This window comes from Belonocnema kinseyi, chromosome 3 (genome assembly GCF_010883055.1).
Source record: "Belonocnema kinseyi isolate 2016_QV_RU_SX_M_011 chromosome 3, B_treatae_v1, whole genome shotgun sequence".
Classification (NCBI taxonomy): domain Eukaryota; kingdom Metazoa; phylum Arthropoda; class Insecta; order Hymenoptera; family Cynipidae; genus Belonocnema; species Belonocnema kinseyi.
The window spans coordinates 52,184,448-52,196,790 of NC_046659.1; the positions used below are offsets into that span (position 1 = coordinate 52,184,448).

At 35.4% G+C, this 12,343-nt stretch overlaps 1 protein-coding gene across 2 annotated transcripts in view; it reads right to left on the reverse strand.

Moving 5' to 3' along the window:
* The window catches only part of LOC117170272 (probable helicase senataxin), a 128,668-nt gene that overhangs the window by 19,456 nt on the left and 96,869 nt on the right, over positions 1-12,343 (reverse strand). Inside the window, exons 13-16 of one of the 2 annotated variants that reach the window (XM_033356931.1) lie at positions 12,211-12,336; positions 12,001-12,131; positions 11,728-11,875; positions 11,226-11,608 (exon numbers count right to left, since the gene is read on the reverse strand). In XM_033356931.1, coding sequence (XP_033212822.1) covers positions 11,226-11,608; positions 11,728-11,875; positions 12,001-12,131; positions 12,211-12,336 — 788 coding nt within the window. The remainder of the gene's footprint in view (positions 1-11,225; positions 11,609-11,727; positions 11,876-12,000; positions 12,132-12,210; positions 12,337-12,343) is intronic. The other variant, XM_033356932.1, reaches the window with a different exon arrangement.

Here is a 12,343-nt window from a genome sequence, read left to right on the forward strand (position 1 = left end):
ACAAGATATCGCGTTGTGGTACTTCGCGTTGTCATCCTCAATGTTTGAAGTAGCAAACTGCGCTTCCAACAGCGTAAACCACACTTTGATTTTGTTTTCGAGGAACACGGGTGGGCGGAAGGGTCGCGGCGTTTGCACATTGACGATGGGCCCAGCGCTGTTAGCTTGAGCCTGGCCATTTGCCGCAACGTTGTCTGGCATTGTTAAAACGATTCACTTCTCAAAAAGAAAACTTCAGTTTTATAAAAATCACTTTTTGGTTTCACCTTATTAAGATCACGTCGGGGTCACCAATTTGAAGCCGGGAGCGTAAGGTGAAATAAGGTGTTCTGCTAAACGCTATATAGGTGAATAAACGATTGCGATTTATTCAAAGTAATTAACACAAAATACATAGGGTTACAATACTGCGCGACTCGGCGGAACGCAAAACCGCGGAACTGGCAGAAGGCCGAGTTGTTAACTAATTGCGAGTTCGGGCTAGAGTGCCGAAAGACCCCCCAGCTACGAGGCGCTTCTCCTCGGAAAATCCGGTGGAAAGGGCAAGTCCCTCCTACGAGGTCCGAGGAAGCGGGTAGCTGGGACCGAGGGTTAATATTCATAAAATCGAAGGTCGGGCGTGCGCTTTCCCTTAAACAAACACATTAACGCGGATGCGAAGCCATGGGCGTTAAGTGCGGACGACCGTAAGTCTCCGGCGCGTCGTTTCAGATTTACGAATTTACAGTGTTTGTAGAAAGTGGTAAACTTCTGTCAAACACGTGGAGGGAAAGAGCACGCCACAAAACATTTTCAAGAATTTCTGAGTATTCACTGTCATTTCCCTGTTGTCTCGCTCCAGTGAACAATCTGTACGTACTATACACTGACGTTTTTAAATACATTTTTTAGGGTTTTAGAGTTTCGTAGTTCTAGACAGAAGCCCTTTTGCGAGTGTCCGCCCGCTGTTTACTCCCCCACGGCATCCAAAGTTTTTGAGGTGTTTGACTAAAATTTTGCATGGCTATTTATTAACCGTAAAGTATTCGAGGAAAAAAATCTTAAACCCGAAAAATATTTTGAAGTGTTGCAATAAACACCCTGCTAGTTTCCACTAGCAACCATTACTACGGCTTGATATTGGCCATTGTTGTACAGTACAAGTCCGATAACTTTCCAACTTCGGGGCTGTAGGGGCGGAAAATTCCAAGAATTAAGGACTTATCAGACGCCCCCTCTAGTAGCACGATATTAGGTGCGCATGCATAAATCATTGGCGCAAATCATAAGCAAAATAGCACAAATAGTGGGAGAACCATAATTAGTGTGCGTGCCGCACGTGTGATGACGTTTTAAGGGTAGTGTACACTTATCGGACGGCAAGTTATCGGACTTGTACTGTAATATACTTTATGTATGTCGTAAAATAATTTATCAACTTGTTCTATTCTCTCATCATTTAGGACAATGTTGCATATTGTTTTCTCACATCTTTCTTTCAAATACCATAATTTTTGTTTTATTTTCGTTAATTCTGAGGCCCATGTTCTTCATGCTTGTAAAAAGTTTGCTCAACATTCTTTGGAAGTTCTCTGTTGACTGCCATAACAATATTATGTATTATCTGCGAAAGTTAAACGACCTACCCTCACTGTCTCGAGTCATGTCCTCATGGCCATTTATTATATTCATGGAAAAATGAATATAATTATGGCCATGATAACATGACGCTTTTTTGTCTAACACTTTGCATAATATCGACAGTCACTCAGTTTCACATTCATGCTGACACTCGCTTAGCTATCTGCATATATATTGTTTTTATTGTTTGTAGGAGCCATTCGTTGACTTAACTTTTAAAAATTAACAATAGCTTTTCGAGATCCGTTCAAGTTTGAAACATTTATCTTATTAAATATTTTACAATTAACTTTTAAGTTGAAATCATTTAGTATTGATTTCTTTTGTATTTTATCTATGGAAATTGAATGCAGAAAAAATTGAGCAATTCCAAGCGAATAAAAATAAAAAATAAAATTAATTCAACATACCTAATTAAAAACGCTCATAAGTGGACAATTGAGGGATTGGCTGCATTTACGGTGTCCTTAAATTTTTAGAACTTGTTTTGCACACTTATGTTCCTTAATGATTTTTCATTTAAATTTAGCATCCACGTGTATTTAATAATGTGAAGAATAAACGAAAAATAAGTTACAACATTAGGCCATTTCCCTTTCCAGGTAGACATGACTCCCTCGACCCAGGTTGCTGACTAATCTCTCTAGCAATCACGCTAAGTGAAAAGCCTCACAAAGGTTTCAGTCTACTGAAACTCTTTTTGCTAACTATTTGTGGCCATACTTTTCTGTCCGTGCATACTTCTCTATCTTCTTTCATGTCCATGCATTTTTCCATACAGACTGTCGTGTTTCTGTTGCTTCTTATGAAAAATAAGTAATTTCTTAAAATGCAAAAACTTTGTTATAGAAAAATTAAACATAGTAAATGCTAAGAATAAAAAAGGTTTAATTCCGATCGTGAGGAAGTGAAGATTGATTTAGTACATTAAAAATGAAGTTATGAAGTCTCTCAGAAAGAAGACATTAAAAAATGTAGAATTTTTCAAATGGGTTTGTTGGATTAATTTAAGATAATATATTTTTTAAGGCAGTGTCTACTTTTACCGCAGAAATCCAGATATTCGTACCGAAATTTCTATACAAATAGCTACTTTTCTAGGTCCTGATGTTCGTAAAGAAAAACCCAGATGTGTACTAAAATTTCGGTAGACGTAGCCACAGCCATTTTTTCAAATACTACAGAAAATTCTAAACATATCAGTAAATTGACAAAAGGTACACAAGAGCGCCAATATTATAGCAGTTTTGGGGGTTGTCTCATACTGGCCTTCCGACTAAAGCAGTCTCAGGAAACGTTAACAGTCTGTTGACACTGCCTGTGTGCTGACAAACTGCATGGGCAGGCAGTCCTAGGAAGGACTAAATCAGTCGATCTTATTTTGGCGCTCTTGTGTATCGAAAGTCCATTTAAAACAGCTCTGTGGCCTTAAAACTTAACATTTTGTAAGATGCTGAACCAATCAAAATAATGATATACAGTAGCTCCATCAGGACCGGCGCCGCCCATTTTGCCGCCCTGCGCAAACTTAAAACTATGCCGCTCTATCATAATAATAATGATTGTATAATAAATTAATTTATGTAGCACAAAATATAATATTAGGCATACTGATCCCAACAGAACACGTGACTTGCGTTAAAAATATGCGTCGGTGACTGATGATACCAACCGGCACTGCCCCATGTAGAAAGTTTTGCCGGAAAAAATTATAATTTAAGACAAAAAAATGCCTCAACGGCAGGTTTTACTTTTTTATTAATACTATTCGTTCAACACCATCCCTCAATATGACGATCGGCGAAAATGTTAGCGTGATTTTGTATATATAAAACATACTTGTTAAAAAGGTCAAGCACAATTTCAATGGAAATTCACTTTTAGAGCTTTGAATGCAGCAAAACCAGGTACGAGTTCTTTGTAGTCTAAATATTTACCAAGTTTGAACTCAATCGAAATAATTGATAAGTCCACTTAACACATTTCACTTATCGTACATTTTAAATATGTTTTAAGAAATTTTAATTTTGAAAAACTGCGTTCGCTACTATCCACGGTGATCAGAAGAATGAGTAGTGTTCTCAGGGCAATCGCGACGTTGTGATAGCAGTCGATCCTGATTTCAACATATATATTTCAACGCACTTATGTCATAGAGAAAGGAGAAGTGCGAATTGTGAGCTTGTAATTGATGAAATAGCTCTTTTATGGAAGATATTGTCACATCCAGAGTCAGAAAAAGAAATCGACTCTAAACCTTGTTTTAGGATCCTGTACTGTTTGACCTTCTGACTCATACAAAAATTGTGTTTTCTGCTGCCATGGTCGAACATTTTGAGTACTTTTGAAATCAGACTCAATGCCTAGTATTACAGCAAACCCGTCGCCATTTCTATACGTTTTTAAGTACTTTAAAACTCCTTTTAGCTAATTAATGGCGCTTGAAAAATTCATATCAACGCTTTGAAGCAATTTATTTGCAACTTTTGTGTGATTCAAACTATTATACCAGGTTATTAGACAGCAAAAAAATTCAAAATCAGAAATAAGGTAGTGGACCCGATACCCGAACAGTACCAAACAGTCGAACACTGTCAGAGTTATGCAATTTTAGAAAATTATTATACATTTTTATCGTTTTAACCAAATTTCATATTTTATATTACAATTTAAAAAATGAAAAAAATAAACAAGTGGCGCCATCGTTTGGAAAAAAATAAAAGTTCGTAGCAACTCGAGAAACCAGCTGTTTTTGCTTCGCAGTTTATGGCTAGAGCTAAGAAAGAGAGGTTTTTGTATCGTTATGTTTTTAGAAGTGCATGGTTTCATTGAGTATGAAAGCAGCTTAGATTCCAAAAACCACTATGGTAATGTTTTCACCGAATTTCAGCAATGTCATAAGATTTTACACTACACAATTTTTTCTATACCTTACCGGACCGGAAAACCGCTATTTCGGCTCGCCATGTGAAATGAAGTTAGCATATAGTTGATAAATGATACCAGACACTAATTTGGGCACTTTTAAAGGGTTATGTCAACTCTCAAATCTCGGTCCTCGAAAGGTTAAAAGGTACTCGAAAATAACAGTACCAAACTTTGAAATAAGCACAACCAGTTTCGAAAAATTCCCATTGTTGTGAAAATATAATTTGTCCGAAGTTCCTCTAAATGCTAAATATTGTTTTGTCAAAAAATTTATTATTGATAGAAGTTGCTCTAACACATTTGCCAATGTCGCGCTTCATCTTCCAACCTGCATTAATAATTAGTATTGATTGTCTTGTTTATCCTCACCCTCAATGCTAATTCAGTCCACTGTTTGTGAGCACCTAAATGTGATTTGCCCTTTCGTGTGAGCTGAGTCTTTCCCCGATATGATTCCAATCATTGCAACCACCCGAAGTTACAGCGCTTTGAATTGTGGTAAAAAGTTTACAACGAAAGAAAAACACGGCAATCTGCGCTTTTCGAGTAGATGAGCCATGATCTCGAAATCATATCCCCATTGTACATACGCCTCTGATAGTATGATTCATTATAACGACGTCTGCATTCATATTGGTCCTTCTTTGACTAAAAGAAATGGAGAAATCTCCGTACTGGTAGAATTCAAGTCCATATTCGAAATTGCGACCGTTTTCTTTGTTATCTCGACTTTTGTTACTAGTAAAGCTGCGTCGGTATCTAATGATCTATTATGTACCCCGCTCTCAAAATGTTTGTCTTGACAAGTCGAAGTGGACGGCGATAAACTTGATTTATCGTCACTAAACTCTATCACTAGCATCACTAGTAACATTAATGGTTTTCAAATACTTTTTAAAAGTACCACTTTCTCTTTCGAATTTCCCCTCTTTTTCCACTCTTCTTGTTCGATATTTGGCACCGAAAAGCCGAGTACGTTTGTCTTGCGACATAATAAAAAGATTTGTCACACCGTTAACAAGGTGTCTAGTTAAATGTCATTATGAAATTTAAGGACATTCAAGGACATTTCAAGGACATTTTCAGAATAAATATTTTATCTTTCAGAATATAAGATTATATATCACAGAATCACAAATTTCTCACTTCAAATAATTTGTTGGTCACAAATATTTGGTTTTAGCGATCCTGTTTTTTAATCAACACGTTGAATTTTATTCCTTCAGTATTTCTTCTTTGATACAGGCGGATACTTTCAAGGCTTCGTCCATGATTTTGGCTTTCTTCTCTTCCATCTCTCTAATAACGGCTTTAGATAGTTTTTCTGCTGAACGAGCCTTGTCCTCATCATCCTCATATTTTTTCTTTTGAATAGAAGCCTCCTTATATTTCGAATGGGTACTTCGTGCGTACTGAATAAGTCGTCTTGATACTGTCAAGTTTTTTTAAACCTCCTATATTAACGATTTTGTCAATAATGATACGCTATGCTATCAACAACTGTTCGTGCTGATTTTCAACCACGCAATCTTTGTTAACGGAGAACCCTCGTTCTAAAGTGGCATTGCCGTGCGATAAAATGAGTATTTTTTTACGAACAGCAACAAGTTGATGTATCTTTCCGAACCATGAGCGTCAATGATTTTCATCCAGAAATGATCCAAGCGCATCGATGCTCGATCGAAGGAGCGCATCTGCTCTTTCATAATTTCTTTCGAACAAATTCGCGAAATTCGAGTTCAACTGCGTCCGCTGCACAGAACCTGAAATTTTCTTATTTTCTACGAGTTTACGTAAAACAATTTTTAATCTCTGCTGTGCGATGTTTTTTTCGATAAGGATAATCTGAGGACTCAAGCAAGAAAGACCTTTTACCAGAGAGAATTTAAGTGGCGATCTTTTGAGCAGCTTCACGGCGATAGCTTGGTAGCACTCACGCCACTGGTCTTTGAACTTTAATTTTTCGTCATTCGTCAGATCCTTCAATCCATTGAGAACATCCTGCGTGGAATACCCGATCTTGATGTGTTGCGGTGACAGAAGATTATTTTTGTCTTTCAAGTCCAGAATCATGACGCTGTGTTTGCCTATTATTTCTGTCTTGCCAAATTTCTGTATAATGTTATGCATGAGCGAAAGCAGATCGTCATACAGAAATGGCGCCAAAGGATTATTTCACTGAAATTGTTTCAAAAACGGTTCAAACTGAACAGCTACCGATCTAAGAAAGCTAGTTTTGCAGGTAGGAACTTGTCATCGATCAAGTCTCTAACAACTGACACGTTTTCAAGCTACCGTATAGCACAAAACTTTTTCGGGAATGCTGTATACCCCGATGCAGTGGTGTAGTCAGCTCTTCGAGATGCAGCGTCTTTAAATAGATTGTAAGCAGCTCTCTAGAAATCGATCAGTTTCTACTCAGTCTTTTCAAACCCGGTTTTGAAAGCTCCATGCGTTGTGTGCAAGCTACACGAACCGAGCTCGAGCAACGTTTTGTTTTTCAAGACTTCGTTCAAATTCGATTGGAAGTCGTTGGTGAATTTTATGTAAACTTTTGGACCGTCCAACGAGATTTTTATAACTTTCACCAATACTTCCGTAGACACGCTAGTTTTAACTGCTTCAAGTAGATCAAGGGCAGATGATTTTCCCAAGAACGCAGATGTAAATTATCTTGTGGCCACTTCGTTTTTAGTCTTGCCCTAAAACCGGAAGACGATGTCTATCTGCTTTTTTTACTGATTTTATTCAGACTCTCGTCGAAACCTAATACTAACTCTGCAGTGTTCGCCATCAAACTCATCATTTCGTTTTTGAAGTATTTCGCTATTCCGTATACAATCGTATACGCTATTTTGGTTCTACCTAAATTCACTTTGCTCGCAATTTGGTTATCCGGAAAAGTCACTTTCGATATTGTATGCACCATATAAATTCAGCTTTCGTAATTTCATCTTTCACAAGGTACTGATTGTGATTTTCTTTTGTCTTCAGTTCACTGACAGCGTTGTTTGACGTATCAGGTGCTTCGACAGTTATATTGCCACTTTCTACACAAGTTGCAACCGCAGACGAGTTTCCTTTGGCAATTTCTTCTTGTGTCGAACTTTCTGGGATACTACTACCTGTGCCCACGTGCATAATATTAAAAATAACTAAACTTTTACACGTGCCCAGAGAGTCGCCAAGCAAACAACTTCTGGTACGCAGTACAGCACTGACTGAATGAGCGGTATAGCTACGCTAGATGAGTCTATTTAGAATATATTTGAGTTTTGTTAAACTTTACTTACCTAACAATATCATTAATTCGAAGTATAAAACACCACGTATCACTGATAGTGCCGGCTCGTTACGTATCTGCTGTTTGGTTGGACAAAGCACAACAATGAAAGGCTCAGCCGTTCAGGCTTTATCTTGTGTGCGACAGCGACACATGCATTTTATTTTCTTCTCTATAGCGTCATCTTTGTCTAGAAAAATATACGGGCATCTACGTAGACATGCGTTTGCCTGCGCCAAGTGTAAAACACAGTACTCTGCCTGTTTCTATCAGTGCAAAAGAGCGAAAGACAGCATCTACGAATGCGCAATGGCAAACCAAAAACGCGTCCATGTAGATAGCCAGTCTCAGAGTCAAAATTAGAGAGAGAGTTGTGTTGGCAGGAGGCGTGGTGTACTCGCGCGCGAAATACGAAACAATATTTATTTCGACAACCGTATCTATTTTACCAGAATCGTTTCGAAAAAAATATCATTACACACGAATGTATACATGTAATTTTTAGCCGAGTTGAGGTACATTTTTTTTGGTTAGTTGCTGATAATATTTTAAAATAATATCGGTTTCGAGAGAATATGGAAAGTTCAATGACATTCACGGACTTTTCAGGAAAGACAAAATTCAAGGACATTTCAAGGACTTAATTTTGACATGATTCGGCTCACAAAGTACATTTCTCGCATCAAACTATGTGCGCGAAAAAGCTAGATATCGCATATCGGCATATCAGATACAATAGATTGGTATCTCGTAGACTGTTGTGGTTTAGAATTAAAATGGAAATCAGAAAATTATTTATCATAGCGTGCTCCGCCCCGGTTGATGGTGAAAGGAATGAAGTAAATAATGACTTCTGTGAAACTTTAAATGATACTATAGGTACTTGAGATCATGGTGAAAGAATCATTCTACTAGGAGACAGATTAGTTAGTTTATGTTTAGAAACGGACTTGTTTATTAAAAACGCTTGGTTTAGGCATGAAATGATCCACATTTGCACTTGGTGCAGAGGAGATATCCACAGTATAATTGATTTTTTTGTGACGGATGAAAGGCTAAGAGAACTAGTTAAAGATACAAGGGTTACGAGGGGGTTCAAATGCAATTCTGATAATTATTCTTCTGGAATCAAAAACAAACTTAGGTCAAGGAGAAAGAATGTCTGGTGATGCATGGTGAGTTGATATCCAAACAGCCGCCCACGAAATAAAGAAGCGTATCAAAGAAAGTTGAACATCATAGGCCTTAATGATGAAGAAAAAATAGACTTGAAAATGATTACAGAGACAAAAAGAGGAAAATAAAACTATTAGTCAAGGGACGCAAAATTAAAATCAAAACAGAAGAGAGAGAAAATGCAATTCGATTTTGTAGATGAGGGATATAATTAAGAACTTAAAGAATGGTAAGGCTGCTGGTGTAGATAATATTAAGTTTGAAATGCTTAAATACGAAAGTAACTACATAACTGACAGGTTTTGCAAGTGGATAAATTTATGTATCGAGATGGAAGAAGTCCCAGATGACTGGAAAAAAGCGATTATCGTCCCGATATCCAAAAGAAAGGGAGATAAAAGGAACTGTAATGATTACACAGGTATCAGCTTACTATGTACCGCAAGTAAAATATTTTCAAAAAGGCTTATTCATTTGGTAATGAAAATAACATCAGAAAAGATATGGGAAGCCCCAAGTCGATTTATGCCAGGCTGATCATGTACGGATCAAATATTCTGCTTGAGGCACATCACAGAATCAAGTTTGAAAGAACATAAAAAAATTGTCTGTGAATTTTTTGAACTAGAAAAAGAGACTGAAAGGGTGGATAGAGGTAAACTTTGGGGCAAGTCCTGAAAGGGTACAGAGTCAATGGAGGGCTCCCACAAGCAAATAAAACAATATATGCAAATAGCAAAGCCAGGTTGGCCGTTTTAATGATAGAAAAAAAAATTCCCGGTCATATCCCAGTTTATTCCCGGTTGGCAAACATTTTTCACGGTCAATGAAATTAAAAATTCGAACTCTAAGGCTAAAAAATTGTTCTCTTGAAAATTTTTTACAACTATTTATATAGTAATGAAAACCGAGCTGCAAATAGTTTTAAGAAATTTTAAGCTGAAAACATTAAAAATTTAGTATTGTCATTTTTTAAAAATAAAATGAACACATCTTGAATTAGAAGTTAAATTATTATTTCAAAATCTTGAAAAATCTACATGTTGTTTTAGATTTTTTCAAGTTTGAAATTATTTAAAAAAATTAAAACATCTAAACATTATTTTTAATTATTTATATTCTTCATCAAATCTTTTCTAATATTTTTTTATTACTGCAAAATTGCAAATATTTCCTTATAATATTCCAGATTCATTTTTGACAATTTTGAAAATCTTTTTAAATATTCTTTTAAAATTAATTTGTCTATATTTTGTCTTTATTTATGCCACCCTGGGATATTTGAAGATAAGTTCGGTATGAATAGTGAGGCTTTATACATAGGTAGATTCGTTTAAATTAATTGAAATAATTTCGAATTTTATATTAATTTTGAATACATCTAAATTCAACAATTTTACTTATAATTTAAAAGTTTTTGAATAGAATAATTAAAATTGTAACGTTCAAATGTTTTTTAGTCTTAAATATTTGTTTCTAATTATAGAATTTCAATGAGCAGTTACATATATGTAAATATTAAGAAATTGATATTTTTATTAATTGAAAAATTTCAAATTTTTAATTTGCGACTGAAAAAATATCTGAAATTTATTAAATCTGAATATAATAATTAATTAATAAATAAAAATAAAAGAATGAATAATTAATAAATAATAATTCTAAATAAATTATTTCAAAGTTAATGTAAAATTGAAAATAGTTTATAAAGTTTTAGTTGAGCGTTCACATTTCTTTAACTCATGAGACTTTCCAATTGAAATAGTTAATTTTTAACGTTAAAATCTGGAAATCCATAATGAAGTGGAGTGTGGATCAGTGGAGTGAACAACGCATGAAAGAAAATACCTTGGCAACTAATAGGCCTGAGTAGAGAACTTTACATAACGACTTTGTGAAACTCTTTAACTGTCGTGATCGCTAGAGAGATTAATCAGTTACCCGGGTCGGTTCAGTGTTGCGGAACGAAGGTGTTATTTAAATAAGCAACACGGGGAACTCTAGATCAATCTAAAAATATATACACCGCCCCCCCCCCTCCATTACTTCCTTCCTCAACAAGTGAGTCCAGCTCATCCCGAAAGGGATATGGCTTAATGGTATAATAAATATGCACCATCCAGAAACGAAACTTTTTAATGATTGAAGCGTCAAACCTGAACAGTTTTTCAATTAAAACAGAACCACGATATTTAATGTGAACAATTTGTATATTCACCTTGTATTAATCTTGGAAATCATTTCAGATTTAAACGTAGTTATTGGCAGAATTACTCCAATCCTCATAGGCTTGATAATTCGGTCGATTTTTGCAAACTGGACGATACAGGAAATCAAAGTCGACACAAATAATGGCTCATCGTGCCGAATACAATAAGGAAATAAGTTTAAAACTTTGTAAGATAATAGTGGATAATTCATAGCTGGGAAACCAGATTTCATATATTCCTTGTAGACAAGTTTATTTAGCCAAAAGACCACATTCGGATTAATTCGGTACTGACGGTCCAATGAGAATGTGGGGGTATTTTCCAATACTTCGTAATTCGCTTTAATTCGCGAAAATAATGCGTTATCTATTTTCTTTGGTTTCTTTGATTTCTGAAAAAATTGCATGTATTAAAACTGATTGTTTAATTCCACATCCAAATTATACATAGGATTAATTATCTTATCTAAATTAATTATTTTAATTACTGTACTAATATTATAATACATACAATATAAGACTTTCCAACTATTAAACTTCTGAATGGATCGCCCAATAAAACTAAAGTATTTACACCATACGTGAGAGGTTTTAATATTTCAATTTCCGAAATTTGAGTTGCTTCGTCAATTATACACACTGAAATTTTTCCCGTTTTCCTGTTGAACATACATGTAAAAAATAAATTAATGAATGAAGAAGCCATCTTACCTCATAAATTATAATCTAATAGTAAAACAGATAAAACGGAACTTCTATTAAATAAAAAAGTTGTAAACTGTACCCATAAACGACATCCAATTTATTTGCGAGGCGCATGGAAAGTGTACAGACAATTACGTTTGCTTCTGATAGAATCATGTTTTCGGCGAACACCATGAGTTTTGAGACTTCTTCCTCAGAAATTTTACGTACCTGGAGAAAGAAAATTTTAATTTAACTATGAAAAAGACTTTGATTATATTTTTCCCTTTCGTTTTCAAGTTTATCTTACATTTATGCGACTCGCTAGAATTTCAAAGCATGTTTCGCGAATATGAGATCTTATTGCATCGCAGGGAATTTCTAATTCTTTAGAATCGGAATAGAGTGAATTTAGTTGTTCTCGGTACTCTTCTTTCTGGAAG